At 42.3% G+C, this 18,343-nt stretch overlaps 1 protein-coding gene across 1 annotated transcript in view; it reads left to right on the top strand.

The window, feature by feature from the left end:
• The window catches only part of NUDT19 (nudix hydrolase 19), a 135,126-nt gene extending 117,095 nt beyond the window's left edge, over positions 1-18,031 (top strand). Inside the window, exon 3 of the mRNA XM_044081880.1 lies at positions 17,391-18,031. Coding sequence (XP_043937815.1) covers positions 17,391-17,629 — 239 coding nt within the window. The 3' untranslated portion in view covers positions 17,630-18,031. The remainder of the gene's footprint in view (positions 1-17,390) is intronic.
• The last annotated feature ends 312 nt before the right edge of the window (positions 18,032-18,343 follow it).

Below are 18,343 nucleotides of genomic sequence, written 5' to 3'. Positions count from 1 at the left end.
TTTTACATGCCCTACTAATTACCCCTTTCTGGACAGCAGCTTATGTTTTAAGTTCAACTGAAAACTCTACCAGAGCAGGTGGTTCACTTAAGATCCCCTTCTCCTCCTTTCTCATTGCCTATACTCTGGTATCAATCCCTGATAGAGGGGAATCTCTAGTCTGCAGTCCAGTGTCTTCTTGGCCTCTTCCCATTCTACAAAGATACTAAACCTTCTGGACTTTGTTGCATATTTGCCAGGCATGTATATGTCATCTCATTGCGCCCTTGTAATTTGAGAAGAGAGACTAAAAAAACAATCTTTCCTAATCTCCTCTGATTGATTCTTACAGCCATTGTGCAGTATTTTATGTGTCCTACTAATTATCCTTTTTTTAGCATCAGCCTTTCTAGAGTGGACTAAAAACCCTACCAAAGCAGGTATTTCACACAGGACTCCCCTGTACATTTCACTTTATCTGTAAACTTTGATGTCAATCCCTGGTAAGGAAGCTAGTCTCTAACCTGCAGTCCAAAGTTCTTCTTGGCCTCATCCCACTCTATTATCTTTCTGTCTGTAGTTGCTCCCAGTTCCTTGGTTCCTTTGCCATTTTCTCCAATAAATTCCAGACTTTCTTGTCTATTTTATGTACCCATACTTGCGTCATCATTATTAGCAAAGTCTTTCTCATTTCCTGTATTTTCTTGATTACCATACGCAATATATCCTTGAATTTTTGAGCACCTAATTTTCTTTGCCAGTTGTTCTAAATATAAAGCAAATCAATGGCAAATTGGACACCCCTGCCTAGTTTCTCTGTTCACACACAACTTATTGGAGAGGAAGGCTTCCACTTTAATTCTTGCCTCTGATCCTTCATGTATCCTCCTAATTAACCTTATTATTTTATCGGGGAATGCTAATGCTTTCACTGCCTTCTCATACAATCTGAGCATACTCTGTTGAATGCTTTCTTTATATCAAGACACACCAATAACAGTGATATTTTCTTACATTCTTTTTCTCCCTGGATGATCATTGTTCAATTAATGTTGTCAAATATTTGCCCCCCCCCCACACACACACACATAAAATCACACTGATCCATATTTAGTCATTTTAGCAACACATTTGCCATACTTTTAGCTAGTATATGTATAAATATTTTATAATTATTGTTTAGAATTGAAATGGAGCTATTTGAAGCAAGGTATGATGGATCTTTATCATCTTTAGGTATTACAGCCACAACAGCTTTCTTCCAAGATGTGGTGCTCCCCCATCCTTTTAAAATACTATTAAAGAAAATCTTCTAGATCATTATCACGTTTCCCTCCTAACTTCCACAGAAATACTATTTGTTCCTGGAGACTTCCCTGCATATTGACTGTACATCACCATTTTTATTTCATCTCATTCCTATCTTAACTATTAGTTTCTGAACCTCATCTTCCTCTTACATTGGCATAATGAATTCTTCCATAAATATTTCCATTTGTGTTTTCTTTGCTCCACATTCCTTTGTTTATACACATTTTAATAATATTTCAAAAATATCTCTAATACTTGTAGGATCCCTGCTTAATTTTCTTGTCATAGACTCCCTAAGTTTGTGACAACTCTTTCTACTTTCTGTTGACTATGTTTTAGTGCTCTGGACTAATCAAAAATAGTTGCTTAAGTTATTAACACCTAGATTATGAATTTATTAATACCTATGTGGTGTGGAATGTCACACCTCTAGCAGCCTGCATACAGCCTTGTATTCCAGAGCATTTTATGAAAAATTAACTTCAAAAGTATAAGATAAACAATTGTGAATATTTTGTTGACAATAAAAGCTATTAAAACTGTACATATAGCAATGTTATCAGTAAGAAGTGTTTTTTTTGTGGTGATAATAGTCAGTACATTTGTAGTCTTCACATGAATACTATAATATTACAAATAATAAATACTAAAATATATTTTTCATTCACACAAACCCATAGATGTTCTTCATCTCACATTGCTGCAGTCATAACCTGTGGGTAGTCCGCTGTCCTCGGTCGGCCCGAATACCAAAGTATTAGGCTGGCGTCGGTCATGGCGCTCAGATCTGACGTCAGTGCGTCATGGTATTAAAGCGCATGACCGACGTCATATCCTCAGTCTTTTTTGCCGCATGGTCTGAAGCAGAAGCAGCGTTTGCAAGTGCCGTTCGGCGTTCTGAAATTTTCGTATTCTGAGTTTCAGACCGAAACCAAGTTGGGCTAAGTACCCCGTTGGGGAATATTTTTGTTTTTTCTTGCCTCAGTTAATTCTGGATGTCAGAAAAAGTGAATAATTGTATTTCTTGTGGGAAACAGATACCGCATAGGGATTACCACTCTCTCTGTATTCCTTGTTTGGGGCCTGAGCACGACGTAGTCGGGTGTCGCTTTTGTGCTAGGTTTAATAAGCGCACCATTAAACGTAAGTTAGATTGCGCTAGGCTTGTCTTCGGTAAGTGGTGTAATTACAATATGCCGTCGGATCCTCCGACGCCCGCTACCGCTAAGAAGCGCAAGGAAAAATCGTTAAGGTCCAAGCAGGATGAGTCGTCCGTTCCGGACGCCGGTTCTTTAGAAACTACGGTGGAATCTGTAGATCCAGCCGAGGTTTCAGCTGAGTCTCAGGGGGAGACGTTAATTTTGCAGGATGTGGCCTCTCAGGAGTCAGGTCAGGCTGAGGGGGCCTCTCAGGTTGCTGTACTCCCTTCTTTGCCTAAGGTGGTTAGGCCTTCTCCTTCTGTCTCTAAGGTACCTTCTAAGGGCAGGCCTGGTTTGTCTTCCTCAGGTGTCAGTCCTAGTTCTGCAGGTTCTGTGCCTAAAAAACACATGCTTAAAATGGCAGAAGATTTAATTTCCTTAATCAGGGGTTCTATGCCCCCTCCAGATAAGAGGCCTAGGGTGGAGCCAGAGGTGGAAAGTTTGGAACAGGCTTCAGATTACTCAGAGTCTTCAGCTGAAGACACTCAGGATTTTCCTCCTTATTCTGATTCAGACGCAGAGGATTCCACTCCTTCTGCTTCTCCTCCAGAGGATTTTTCTTTTTCAGAAACCCTGCATTCTATGAGGGAGCATTTTAAATGGGAAGGTCAGGATTTCTGATTCGAAAGAGGCTTAGGGAATTTTTGTTTTTACCACAACATCGGCCCTTAGCTATACCTCCTGTTTTGGATGTTGTTCAGGATGTTTTCTCGGGGCTTCCCTTAATCCAGACTCTTTGCCTCCTGCGCCAGTTAAACCAGATAGGTATTACAGAGTACCTGAGGCTCATAAATATCTGTATAAGAGCCCAAGGGCTGACCCAGAAACTATTAGCCAGGGACCCAAGGGTGTCAGGGCTTCTGTTGTAAAGAATCCAGTTCCTATGGATAAAGATTCTAGAGCTTTGGATAGGTGGGGTAAGAAAGTGTACACCTCTTCCACTCTAGCAATGAGGGCTTTGAATTGCCAGTTTCATATGTTGAAGTACCAGAATTTTCTCATTACTCAGTTAAAATCTAAGGTAGATGCTTTGGCAGAGGGCATAGAGTGTAAGGAATTACAGGATTTGGTTCATGCCTCTGATCAGGTGGGTAAGCATTCTTTGCAGTGTGGTTTCGATGCTTTACAGGCTTCTTCCAGGGTGGCTGCCACTGGATCAGTTATTCTCAGGCACGCCTGGCTTAAGGATCAGAATTTGTCAGAGCATGTTAAAGCTAGAATTTTGGATGCTCCTTTACAGTCTGAAGTTTTGTTTGGTTCTCCTGTGGAGTCTGTCTTAAAGAAAATGGAAGACAAGGCTAAGTCTATGCAGACTGTTAAAGATTTTTTGCAGGTGCAGCCCCCTAAGTTTAGCAGGAATTGGCCTACTAAGGGATGGGCTTATCCTTCTTCTGATTCACAGTCTAGGGGCAGATCTAGGCGTGGTAGGGGCAGAGCTCAGGGTTCTTTCAGGCCTAGAACGTGGAGTTCCCCTACACAATCTACAGGTGAGGGCAGGGGCCAGTCCTTTCGTAAACAGGCCCAATGACCTGCATCTTCAGCTGCCAAATCCCGCCTGTCTGGCAGCTCCTTTGGGAGAAAAGTTGGCACTCTTCAAGCAAAACTGGCTTTTAGTCACCCAGGACAAATGGGTGTTGGACATTATAGACCGAGGCTACAAGTTTTATTTCCACACATTGCCCCCTTTCAAGGGCATGCCAGACGTTCCTCCTCAGCAAAGGGTAGAGGCTCACAAACAGATTTCTTTACTTCTTCAAATGGGGGCTATACAGCAGGTCCCTCTGTCAGAAGTGGGCCTAGGATTTTATTCTCGCCTGTTTCTTGTACCAAAGAAAGGAAACACTTGGAGGCCAATTTTGGATTTATCTATCCTCAACACATACCTGGACATTCCAAAATTCAAAATGTTGACGTTGCAACAACTTCTGCCTCTGTTGGGCAAAGATCACTGGATGGTAACTCTGGATCTCAAAGAGGCTTATCTTCATGTCCCTATCAGGCCCAGTTGCAGGAGATTCCTGCGTTTTCGGGCTGGGACTTTACATTATCAGTTCTCTGCATTGCCCTTTGGCTTATCTACTGCGCCCAGGGTGTTCACAAAGGTTCTGGCTCCGGTGATAGCCTTCTTAAGGTTAAGAGGAATACAAATTTATCCTTATTTGGACAATTGCCTGATTCTTGCTCAAGACAAAAACAAGCTTCTTCACCATCTACAGTATGTTATGGCAGTGTTAAGGTGCCTAGGGTATTCTGTGAACGAAACAAAGTCCAGTCTAGTACCCTCTCAGGAAATGTGCTTTCTGGGTGTGAGACTGAATACAGCTTCCCAGATGGCTTTTTTGACCCTGGACAAGCAAAGGAACCTTACACGTTACTTCCAACAATTGTCTCTACGGTCCAGGCTGACTGCAAGGACAGTCCTTCAAGCCTTGGGGTTCATGGCATCTTGTATTCTGGTGCTTCCTAATGCCAAACTGCATATGAGGAAGCTACAATGGTATCTCAAAAATGTGTGGACACAACACTGCCACGATCTGGACACTGTCATTCAAATAATACCTTGCATTCAAAAGGAATTTTTGTGGTGGGCTCAGGAATGTCACCTAAACAAGGGACTCTCTGTGACCCGACCAGAGGCGAGTCAGATCTTAACGACAGATGCCTCGGACAAGGCTTGGGGAGCACACCTCAATGGAAAATGGGTTCAAGACACGTGGCCTGCCAGACTTCAACATTTACATATCAACTTGAAGGAGATGTTAGCAGTCCAATTTGCATTGATGGCTTTCAGGGATTTACTTCACCGGGACAAGTGTTGATTCAAACAGACAACACAACTGTCATGTGGTACATCAACAAGCAAGGGGGAACCCATTCGTACCCTCTTTGCAGGCAAGCTATGATTTTGTGGGAGACTGCTCTCAGTTTGCACCTCACTCTTCAGGCAAGGTTTCTGCCAGGAGCACAGAACTCCTTAGCAGATGTTTTGAGCAGACAGATGGTGGATCCCCACGAGTGGAAGTTGGATCCTCATGTATTTCGACAGTTGACAGTGATATGGGGGACTCCAGACATAGATCTGTTCACTTCTCCACTAAGTTTCCAGTTGCCAAAGTTTTGCAACAGCTTGGAAAGTGGATGCTCTATCATTCAGTTGGAGCAATCTTCACGTCTATGCCTTTCCTCCTCTGCCTCTCCTTCCCAAGGTGCTCTTGAAGGTCAGACAAGACAAGCCCTCCATGATTCTAATAGCTCCAGATTGGCCTCGACAGCACTGGTACCCTCTGCTGAGGAGTTTAGTATGGGAGCCTCCTTGGCCTTTGCCTTCAATTCCACACCTTTTGTCTCAGGAGGGCAATCATTTCCTCAATGTCAGGATTCAGTCCCTGCATCTAACAGCATGGCATATTCTGTTCTAGAACCTGGAGGGTCGCAGCTTCCTCAACAAGTTTTGAATGTTATTTTGGAGGCCAGAAGGCCTAGTACAAGGAAAGTTTATGCTGATAAATGGAGGAGATTTTTTATTCGGAGCAAAGCAAAGAGCTTTGATGTTTCCAGGCCTGATTTGAGTGTTTCTCTTCAATATCTTACAGAATTATTAGACAAGGGTTTGTCCTCTTCTGTAAAAGTTCATGCTGCAGCCATTTCTGCTCACTATGGCTGTGACCCACCTTTATTCTCTCATCCTTTGTTTAAGCAATTCCTTAGAGGGGCAAAGAACATAAGACCCCCGCGTAGAGCTCCTACTCCTTCCTGGGATCTCAATTTTGTGTTGGAAAAACTTACTTTACCTCCTTTTGAACCTGCAGCTACGTCTGAGTTAAAGTTTTTGTCTTGGAAGACTGCTTTTTTGTTGGCCATTACGTCTGCTAGAAGGCTATCTGAATTACAGGCTCTAATGGCAGTTGAACCCTTCCTGATTTTTCATAAGGATAGGGTATCTCTGCGTACTAACCCTACTTTTATGCCTAAAGTGGTCTCAAATGTGGCCTTGAACCAATCTATTCATTTGCCTACTTTTTATGCTGATCCCCAAAATAAAGGGGAGAAAATTTTGCACACTTTGGATATTCACAGGCAGTTGCATTATTATTTGAGCAGGACTAAAAGGTTCAGACAGTCTCAACAGTTATTTGTCTCTTTTGCTTTGGGCTCTCAGGGGAAACCTGTTTCAAAACAAACTATTTCTAAGTGGATTGGCCATTGTATTGCCTTTTGTTATTCTCATCATGGTAAGGAGATTCCGGCTGGAATCAGACCTCATTCCACTAGGGCTACTGCCACTTCTACTGCTTTTTTAAGGGGTGTAGCTACTAAAGATATTTTGGAAGCAGCTACTTGGAGTTCAGTGCACACTTTTTCTAAACATTACCATCTCCCTCTTTATTCCAAATCTAGGGCTGGATTTGCCACTGCAGTCTTACAGGGCATATTAGCAGCTCCCAATGCTTTATGATTTTGCCAACCTCCCTTTACCTTTGCTTTGGGATTCTACCCACAGGTTATGACTGCAGCAATGTGAGATGAAGAACATAGTACAGTTTTGTACCTACCATAAATGTAGATGTTCGAAGATCCACATTGCTGCAGTCCAATTTACCCTCCCTCCTTCCCCTCTGTAGTTTGGAGTGGTTGTATGGTTTGGGTTATAGATGTTGTTTGTACATGGGTTTTGGAGGTTTTTCTATTTTAGGCTGTGGCCTTTCTTTTTAGGGCCTTCTGACATCTGGGGCAAGAAAAGACTGAGGATATGATGTCGGTCATGCGCTTTAATACCATGACGCACTGACGTCAGATCTGAGTGCCCATGACCGACGCCAGCCTAATACTTTGGTATTCGGGCCGACCGAGGACAGCGGACTACCCACAGGTTATGACTGCAGCAGTGTGGATCTTCGAACATCTACATTTATGGTAGGTACAAAACTGTACTTTATATTTTTGCTAAACCTTCACAAACAAATTGTCATATCTTGGAAAATGTACAACATGGACATGTACTGTTTGAGCACTTTGGTTAATCAGGTATAAGCTTTCACATGATAGCAAAAAATTTGTTGCATGCATGTTTATTTAGACATTTTCAGAAATATGAAAGTATATGCTTAATTGTATAATCAGTAATATAAATAATACTGAATATCTCTCAAGATGTTTTTGTTGTCTTTCAGCTTTTCCCGGTTAGGGGTCTCCACAGCGGAACTCCGGTCCACTAATGATTGGCAGTAGATTTTCACGAACGCCGAGGTGCCAGCTCGATGTTCAACCTTCAATGAAGGCACGCCCATTTACGCATGTCTTTTGAATGCCCACCCAACCATGGGGAGGACATGCAGACTCCACACAGAAGGCACTTCCCGCACTCCAGCCGAGAATCGAATGGGAGAACCCCTCTTGCTGTGAGGTAACAACGCTACCACTGCACCACCGCGGGAAGATGTGCAACTTAAATTGCAAATATCAGACGGTTTTCTTCAACAATATCTAAGGATACACCTGATGATATGTAGCGGTCTTAAAGTCACTTGGTTTTTGTAATGTTACATACATATGGAAATCTTGCTTATTTGCATAATTACTAGCAAGCAAGTAGCAATATTTTAAGTACAGTGAGATATAAATGGACATTCACAATGAATTTTCTTGTTTCTCACCATGATATTTCATGACATACCCCTCAACAGCATGTAGGTCTCTCAGTTATGAAAGTGCTAGCATAAATATGAAAAATAAGTGGCAACCAGTGATTAATTTCTCCACTGCAGGAAATTAACAATCTTAGTGTCATTTTGTTAATAAATCCTTGCCCTTTCTTATATTGCCTATTAACAGGTAGGTCGCTCAGTTAAAGAAGCCATATATAAAAAAGATCCTGACACCATAAGGAGCTATGAATGTTAATTGGAAGTATACAAAAAAGCACTATATACTTGAGTGAGTTAACAGCAATCTTTCTAAATGCATGCATATTATCCAAACACCCCATTATTTTCTCTTTAGCACTCTGCGGTTGTGCCTGTTTTTGTTCTGTGATATTATCCTTATTGTACAATACTTTGACATCTGTCAGCCCCTCTAAATAATTCCTATTATTTCTTTACCATAGCTGCTTATGTCCTTCTATATCACTGTTGCAGTATTCTTCACCTAAGGGATCTCCTGCCAAGGGTAGCCCAACATCAGGCCAGTGTACCAAAGCCTTCAACTCTTACAGGCACCATATGTCATGCAAGACATAGTGCCTAAAGGTGGTGTATGGACACAAACACTCAGAACTTCTTTGCCATCAATCTGAAAACCATTATCGTCCATTGGTCTGAACACTCATCTGCTGTGCTGGTTACCAACCATTTTTTTTCAGGTGAGTCCCCTGTTGGTATTTTTTTTTGCTTCCTTTTTTTCTTGTTTTTTTATTGCGTTCATGTCATCCAGAAAGACTGTGTGGGAGGCAGATTCTCCATAAAAAACCATCACAACCAGTGTCTTGTTTTGTGTGGGTGCTTCCCATGATCATATGCAGTGATCTGTCTGCCAGGCATTTGCACCCAAGACCCTAAGTAGTTGCCTCTCCTTTTTGTCCATATACCTTGAGAACCAAAGTCTTACGTTGTTGGCTTAGGGTGCTATGGAGGAATCCTCCCAGCCCAAAGGCCATCCATCTGCCAAGAAGAAGGCCAAAAAATTCAGGCCCAATCCCGCTGCCGTCTAGCCTCCCCAAGATGTTTCTCTAGAGGCTGGGGAAAACCCTGATGACAGTCCAGTGCTTGCTTTTGATTCCTCTGCCATTAACCCATCAGAGACCGGCAGTGGTCCAGATTTTTACCTGTCCTCAGAGGCTTTTCAGACTTCTGTACTGGAGATTGAGAGAGCACATTAGCTAATTATATCTGAGGGACCTATGAGAATTTCTCAGATTTTAAAGAGGGAGGAAGTTCCTACCACCATTATAGAGTTGCAGCAGGGGTCTGACTTGCCGATGTTGTTTTGAGCAGATGTCCCACAGAAAAAGAAACAGAAGACAAATCATATTTCCCCTGTTGTGAATGATCCCCAGTGTGAATGGCAGGATTTCACTCGGTTTTTATTTAATACTTTGATGTCAGTGAAGCCACCTCAAGGTGTCTCTGTTCCTACTCCCTCTGGTCTTCCACTCATGTAAAGAGGCCTAAAGAATTGGATTCCTCAGATGAGGATCTGGACTCTGGGGAAGAATCCTTAGCCTATTCTTCACAAATTCCTCCCTACTTGAACTATAGTTCAGAGGAAGAGGATTCCTTAAGTCCAGACTCTCCTTTAGAAGAGCTGTCCTTTGGGGGATACTATTGCATGTATCCTCAACTATTTTAAGTGGGATTGTTCCCAGGTCTCTGATATTCAAAAAAGGTACTATGAGCTCCTGCAGTGGAGTCTCCCAAACCATCTGCTGTTCCTCCTGTTCTGGCTGCCCTTTTGGATACCTTTTCTGCAGCTCCTGTAGCCCCTGACTCTCAGCCTCCTGCACAAAAAAGCTTGATAGGTTCTACAAAGTGCCTGAGGAGTGGAAATATCTTTGTAAATGCCCTTCTGTTGACCCTTCTGTAGTGTCGGTCTCTTCTAATAAGCCATCCGAGTTGTTGCCCTCTAACAAGTTGCTACTTTATGATAAGGATAGTAGGGCTGTGGAAAGGTTGGGTAAGAAGGTTTACACTGCTGCCACTTTGTCCTTTAAGGCAGTTAACTACCAGATCCCTATAACTAGGTATGCTTTGGCCCTCCTGTCCCAGGTTTCTAGGGTGGTTTCTGACCTCCCTGACTCCGAGGGGAAGGCTTCTGCCCTTTGCCTGTTGGGCTCCACTTTGCAAGTTGCCCACCTCTCAATTAAATGCAGTTATGATGCAGCTGATGCCTGTTTTAGAGCTGCTACCTTTGGTTCAGTCATGAGGTGTTATTCTTGGCTAGGTCTTCAAACTTTGTCTGATGACATCAAGGCCAAACTTTTAGATGCTGCTTTGGATAACAGAAGTCTTTTTGGAACTGCTGCTGTTGACGCATTCAAGTCCCTCCAGGGTAAGAGCAAAGCCTTGCAGGAGATGAAATATATTTTTATTTCTCCTATTCCAAAGTTTCAAAGGAACTATCCTTCCAAGTCTGCCTTTGTTCTTAGGCAAACCTGCCCTCCTCATAAGGGTAAGAAGTGTTCTTGGCATGTTCCGCCTGCTAAATCTTCCTCCCATAAACCTTATTTTCAGGACAAGCCTGGTTCTATTTGATGGTTGGCTTTCCCTTCCTCTCCACCTCTCCCTGCCTCTTACAAATTGGCTTCAGGTCACCTCATATTCTTGAGTTCTGTCCATTATCTGTAAGGGATATTTGATAGTATGGAAGTCCCTTCCTCCCTTTTCAGGCATTCCTCAACCTCTGTGGGAACATCTTTCACATTTCCCAGTAGTTCTTAAATCTCTTTTGGATCAGGCACCATTCAGGCTGTACCTTCTACTGAGGTGGGGAAGGGATTTTACTCCAGAATGTATTTAGTCCCCCAAAAGGAGGGTACATAGGTTCATAGGTTCATAGGTTCATACTAGGCTATCTGCCCAAGGGCATTTATAAGCCTAGCCCATAGTTATGTGGCTTTCGCCACCCCTTTAGTTTGAATAAAAACTATGCCTATCATTTTTCTGTGCCTCTGTCAGCAGTGACACTGAAGTAATCCCTGGGGTATATCTGCGATCTCCCATCCATTGGTCAAGATTCCTCTTGAACAAGGCCAGCGAGGTGCTCTGCCTCACATGTACCGGGATTTTGTTCCACAGCATAGGGAGTCTCTGGGTGATGAATCTGTCCCTCCAGCACGTTCTATTTATAACCGTGTCAAGGTTTAAGTCTCCGCCCTTGTGGTTCTGAGGGATCTAGATTTTTGAGGTGAAGCATATTCATCAAATCTGGGTTTGACATGGCCTTATATGTCAGGCACAGGTCACCTCTGAGCAAGCGGTATGAGACTGAATAAAGCTGGAGTTCTTTCAGTCGGGCAGCATAAGACATATTTTTGAGACCCTTTATCCTTTTGGTGAGGAACTTTTGGGGCCTTTCAAGCTGCATCAGGTGTCTGGTCAGATACATTCCGAACGGGGCATTGTACTCAGTCATAGGTCTAATGAGTGATGAGTACAGGGGGACGATGACCTCCCTTGATCTAGATGTGAATCCCTTCATGATCAGGTGGGCGATTATAGAAGGTTTTCCTAACTACTTTAGCAACATGAGTGTCAAACGAAAGACTACTGTCAACTTGGGTCCCCAGATCCCTGATGACTTTTTCTGTGCTCAGTGGATTGTCACCTATATGGTAGCTAGGGGTAACCTTGTTTTTCCCGAAGGGTATGACTATGCATTTTTTGGCGTTTAACTTCAGGCCATGGCTCTGGCACCAGTTATCCGCTTCTGTGAGGCCCTTCTGGAGGATATCTGTGTCAGATGTGTTTTCGACTATGGCGCCCAGTTTGCAGTCATCTGCAAACTTTGTCGGCCATAACCCTCCTGTGTTTGCTTGTACTTCAGAAAAGTAGATGCCGAACAAGAGTGGACCCAGGACTGAGCCCTGTGGGACACCACTTGTGACAGGCTTTGAGTCTGACATGGCTCCAGCAACTCTGACCCTGTGGGTTCTGTCGCTTAGCCAGTTTGCAACCCATCTTGTGATGTATGGGTTTACATTCAAGCTGATGAGTTTTTCGATGATACCTGAGTGGGGTATTGTGTCGAAGGCCTTTGCCAGGTCGAGGTAGGCTGTATGGACTGCCTTTCCCTCAACAATGGCCTTGGTGACTGTCTCGAAAAAGTCAACCAAGTTTAAGAGGCAGGATCTGCCTTTGACAAAGCCAAACTGGGTTGGATCCAAAGTCTGCAAGTTCCCTATGTCTTTATTTATGAGTTCCATTATGATCCTCTCCATGGCTTTGCAGATAAGGCTTGTCAAGCTAATGGGGCGGTAATTTCCAGGGTCTGTGGAGGCACCGCCCTTATGATGGAGACCAATTATGGATTTTTTCCTGCTCAACACTTTTCTCAAGATTCCTTCTTTTTGGATGTCATCCCTTCAGACATTGTTTCCTCTTTTACTCCCCCAGAACTTTCTGGTGTCTCTAGATCTCAAGGATGCATACCTTCACATTCCCATTCATCCTCTTTTCAGGAAATTTTTATATTTTTCTGTCTCTTCCTTGCATTCTCAGTTCTTTGCTTTGCCCTTTGGCCTCTCTACTGCCCCAAGGGTATTCACCAAATGTTATTGCTTTTTGCAGGCATTGATGTATACAGATTTTTCCTATCTAGATGATCTGCTTTTTCAAACTCCTTCTCCCAGTATTCTGCTACAGGATCTGCAGTTTACCACTTGACTATTAAATAGACTATGGGTCACCATAAACCTCCAGAAATCAGTTCTGATGCCTTCCCAGGATCAAGTTTTCCTCAGATGCAGGATTCAGACAATTCCCATGCTGGCATCTCTTTCTGCCCCCAAGGCTTCGTCTCCAGTAGCCTTTTTCCAGTCCCTTCTTCCTCTGTCATCTGTCATGGCTAGGGAGTTTCTCAGGGTCCCAGAATTTATGGCTTCTACCATTGTCATGCTCCCTCTCACCAGGCTCCACATGAGGAAACTTCATTGGTACCTCAAATTATTGTGGCTTCAACATTGCCACCCCTGGAGTTCCCGGTAACCTTTCTTCCTTGTCTCAAGCTCAAGCTTCAGTGGTGGATTCATCACCTCTGTTTCAATCCAGGACTTCCTTTTCAAGCTCCAGTTCCCACTTTAGAGCTTTTTACATGTGTCTCAGGCAAGGAAGTAGGGTGCCTCTTGTGGTCCCCTAAAGGTCCAGGGTCTCTGGCCTCCTCATCAGAGGTCAGACCTTATCAACATAAGAGATGAGGGCTCTGCAAGCTTTTCATTCCCTCTTTCATTCTGGGCCCCTCAGAGTTTTCACAGACAGTACCACAGTTATGTGGTATGTCAATAAGCTGTGGGGGACAAGATCCTTTCTTTGCAGACTAGCTCTTCAGGTTTGGGACTTGGCTATCCAGTATCAAGTGACTCCTCTGGTGGTTTACATTCCCTCAGAGCACAGTCTCATGGCATACTCTTTGAGTAGGTCAAGAAAGAACACAAGGTCAAAAATAGATGCTTCACAAAGATGTGTTCCTGGACATCATCCATTGGTGGGGTATTCCTCGGATAGATATTTTTGTCCGTCCCCCCTCCCCCCTTGAACAGACAACTTCCTCTATTCTCTTCCAGATTCTCAAGTCCTCTGATTTGGAAAGTGTACAGCCTATCTCTTCCTTGGAAGGGAATGTTTTTGTATACTTTCCCCTTCCTTTGTTGCCACATGTTTTGCACAGGATCAGGCAAGACTCTCCCAAAATCTTGGTGGTGACTCCCTTTTGACCCAGACAACATTGGTTCCCCCTTCTTTCTGACTTGGCCAGGGGTAATCACCACAAGTTACCTCACTAGGTGGCTCTTCTCACACAAGACAAGGGGTCTATTATCCATCCTTACCTGTCCATTCTCCAGATGACATTGTGGGTGATAGGATTTCAATCCCTTCTGGGCACCTCTTTTCTGAGGATGTGCTTTGGGTTATGTAGGAGGCCAGTACACACACTAGAAGAAAATCATGTATGTTCAAATGGAAAAGGTTTTCTGCCTGGTGCCACCCTCACCATCAGGATCCCCTATCAGTGGAGTCTCCTCTGGTTCTCTCTTATTTGTGTGATCTGCTCCATGATGGGTTGGCATATTCTCCAGTTAAACCTCACCTGACAGCAATTTCTGCTTGTTTGCTTTTGAATCCTCTTCTGGCCTCTAGGTTTGAGGTCGAGCAATTCCTTAAGGGGTCCCTCATATCAGGCCTCCCAGAAAGCCTATTCTTCCTTCTTGAGACCTCAATTTTGTACTTGAAAAATTGACCCAGGCTCATTTTGAGCCTGCTTTTGCAGCTTCCTTACAGCATTGTACTTGGAAGACGGTTATTCTTTTGGCTCTTACGTCAGCCAAAAGAGTTTCTGAACATCAGGCTCTCATGGCTATCCCTCCTTTTTCTGTTTTTCATACTAATCCTTCTTTTATGCCCAAGGTGGTCAGTGAGTTGTCCTCAGTCTGTTCATCATCCTTCCTGTTTTTCTTCTCCACAGTCTGCCAGTGAGAAGGTTCTTCATACCTTGGATTTGCATAGACAGAGCAAATATTATTTAGACAACACTAAAGTTATTTGCAAATTTGAGCAGCTTTTTGTTTCTTTTCATCCCAGGACTTTGGGTTTGGCTGTTTCTAAGCAAACAGTCTCTTCCTGGATTTCTAAGGCTATTTCCTTTAGTTATTCTGTGCATGATAAATGTCTCTCCTCATATGTAAAGGCACATTCTGCTAGGGCAGTTACCACTTCTGGTGGCTTTTTTAAGGGTCTGGATACCAGTTCTATCCTTGATACTGCTACTTGTCCTCTGTTCATGATTTCACTAAACAGTGCAAGTTAAATGTTATTTGCTGGGCAAAACAGGTTTTGCCAAGGCTATTCTGCATGGATTTGTGAAGGGTTCTTCTATATCTTCCTCCTCCCATGCTTCCTCTTGAGCTCTTATACTCTGACTTAGGTGAAGAATACTGCAACAGTGATATGGAAAGACATAGTACAGTTGTGTATAATCTTACCATAACAGTAGCTGTCCTTTTCTTCACAGCTGCAGTACTCACTCACTTCCCCCCTCTGTCTTGACTCTTACCCTGTGTTCTGTTTCCCTCCTGGCTGAGGGACCCTTTCTTCCTTTTCCTTATTTATTTTTCCTTTTGGATGTACATGTTCCTTCTTGTTCCTGAGGACATTCGGTTCCTTGTGGGGCTTTTTCAGTTCTGAGTATTTGCGTCTGTACGTCACCTTTATGCCCTACATCTTGCGCAGACAGCACACATGTGGCATACAGCACCTGTAAGTGCTGAAGGCTTTGGTATTGTGGCCGGACATTGGGCTATACTTGGCAGGTAATCTCTTAGTTGAAGAATACTGCAACAGTGAAGAGGACGACATCTACTGCTATTGAAAGATTTTATACAACTGTACTTTCATTTATTCCTACCCATTTTTCAACTGTTGGTATTAATCATTCTGAGGAAGTTCAACAGGTTTTATGACTGGATCAAGTTAAGAGAAGTAATTAAGCAAGGGATATAACAGCTCAGAGCAGCTGCAGGAAGTAGCTGGCAACCAGTGAAGAAAGGCAGGAGCACTATGAGATCAGAATGTACAACTTAGTTTAGAAATTTTCCATGTTCTTCTTGGTTTTTCAACCCTCCAAAACCATCACTCCCTTCCCCACTCTGGACATCTCGGCATCCCATTGTATTGGGTATGGAGATGAACGTTTAGGTCATTTGAGTCAGAAAAACTTTCCAATTTTATATTTCAGTTGAACTTAATTCATGATCTACTTAGTGTTGAGGTGTTCTTTTAGCGAAATAAGGATTATATATTTTTCTGATACCGAATTTGAAATTATTTTAAGTCCAGTAGGCCAGAAGGGAGAAGACAGATAGTGTGGGAAGGTAGGCTATGTGGTCAGCTCGGTGTCACAGCATTTTCCAAGGCCGGCCCTTATCCATATTTTTATGTAGCAAATTAAGTTGGATATAATTTCTTGAGGCAGACTCCCCTTTTAGAGTGCTTTTCTGGAAGGCATTTTAGCTTGAAAAGGTCTTTTCCCAGCCTGGCATTCCTCTTACTGTCAGTGTGCTCATTAATCTGCCACTTAGAACTTCATCCTCTAGTGTGGCTTTGCATAGGAATATAATCAAATGTCCTTTTAAATGTAGAAACCACACAACTTTTTAACCTTAGTATTTTAGATATTTTGATTTAAGTGCTGATATACTTCTCTCAGAGACTCCATAAGCCGTGAGCACATCTGTCTTGTAGACAATGGAAATAGTCTACTGGCCAAGGCAGGAGCCAAAAGGAAGGTGACATCATTCAGGCAGACATAAATGTGGGATAATTACAGGATTCACATCCGCACATGAAGTAAACTAGGCCAACTCTAGACTACAGCCTTGTAAAATAAAGATACTTATAAATTTAACATGTAATTACATGCAATGATACCCACAGAGTTCTCCTGGAGAAGTAGGGAGTGAGTGGACTCAAATGTTGACAAACCTCTCTCTGTATATCTAGTATCTACTGCTAAAATGTTACCTCACAGCAAGAGGTTCTCCCGTTCGATTCCCGGCTGGAGTGCGGGGAGTGCCTTCTGTGTGGAGTCTGCATGTCCTCCCTGCGGTTGGGTGGGCTTTCAAAAGACATGCGTAAATGGGCGTGCCTTCGTTGAAGGATGAACGTGGAGGTGGCACCTCGGCGTTCGTGAAAATCAACTGCCAATCATTAGCGGACCGGAGTTCCGCTGTGGTGACCCCTAACTGGGAAAAGTCGAAAGACAACAACAAATAAAAGAGATAATTTATTCATTTACTTACGTTTGTTTAGTGGGCAGATAGGTTTGGTCCACTGACCCCTTTCAGCAAATGACCCAAGTTCAGAGAGCACGTTCAGACAGTCTGAAGCAAGTGTAACAAACTAAAAGCAAACTATATATGGATAGATTACATACTATACAGAAAGTGAAACAGTATTGTAACAGAATGTAAAGTATACATAGTTATAATGTACTGAATATCATAGTAGTACAAAATGAAATAAATTTTTTAACTGTGCAGTTTATAAAGTAAATCTGCAAATTTCAATTCAGTGTTAATGTGAGTACTTCTTATAGCTTTCCTAGCAAAACTGAGGGAAAAAAATGTAAAGTTGATGCATATTAGGCTTGAAAAGTAACTTAAAAGTAACATGTTGGTTTTCTTTACAAAACCAGGAGACGAACTTTATTCAGAGGATCCAAACTTCACAGGAGAGCAGTTAAAGATGACTACAGAAAAGACTTCAGAGGAGCTACTGAATATTTCTAAGAAGATTCACAGAATTGGTGTGCAGGGCTTACATAATTTTGTTATCCATGTGAATATCGAACCAAAATATAAACATTTTCATCCCATCACACGGAACAATTCAGAAACATCAGAAAATAATGTTTTACACAGTAGCAAGCTTTGATTCATATACATACAAAGAACTGTTAGTTTAAAGAAATCTGTATGCAAATTTTAGCTAATACAGTAAAGCTGAGTACTAGACCTTTTAAATAATCCATATAGTTCCATGACTACTAAGTTAGTATTATTTCTACAGATCTGTAAAGAAGATTCAGATGTTATGTAAAATTTTCAAAATTTAAACATTAAATGAAGATCAAAGTGTACAGGGGATGGATTGTTAGTCTTCCGGTTTCAGACTGTTAAGCTTATATTTATCTTTTCTTGAACTATAGAATTCTGGATTTTTTTTTCATTTCTGAAGGAGAAAAGTTGGTTTTGAAGTACCAATTTATTTTCAGTTCTGTTTTAATCTTTTTTTGCCTGGTTTCATTGTATCACTAAATAAAAATTTATTTCAGTATTTTTTTGTGTCAGGTGTGTGTGGTTTTCCATTTGGTCTGAGAATGTCAGAAAATGAATTGTTTTATTGTTATTGGAAATCATTTTTGTAGCTGAAACAATGAGTGGAACTAAGGAAAGCAAGTTATTTGCAGTGAAAATCGTGAAGATTGTATGCTTTGACTAAATAAAAAAAAAATAAAAAAACTTGGACCAAATTCCATAAAGTTCATGGAAGCTATTTAAGGACAGCACAGCACACCAAAGGAAGACTTGAGCGCAAATGCTGTGGACATGATTTTAGAAGACACATTGAAGGTAGTCCGAGTACTTA

This window comes from Protopterus annectens, chromosome 8.part1 (genome assembly GCF_019279795.1).
Source record: "Protopterus annectens isolate FY-2018-M chromosome 8.part1, PAN1.0, whole genome shotgun sequence".
Classification (NCBI taxonomy): domain Eukaryota; kingdom Metazoa; phylum Chordata; order Ceratodontiformes; family Protopteridae; genus Protopterus; species Protopterus annectens.
This window is presented reverse-complemented; position numbering and strand designations above follow the sequence as displayed.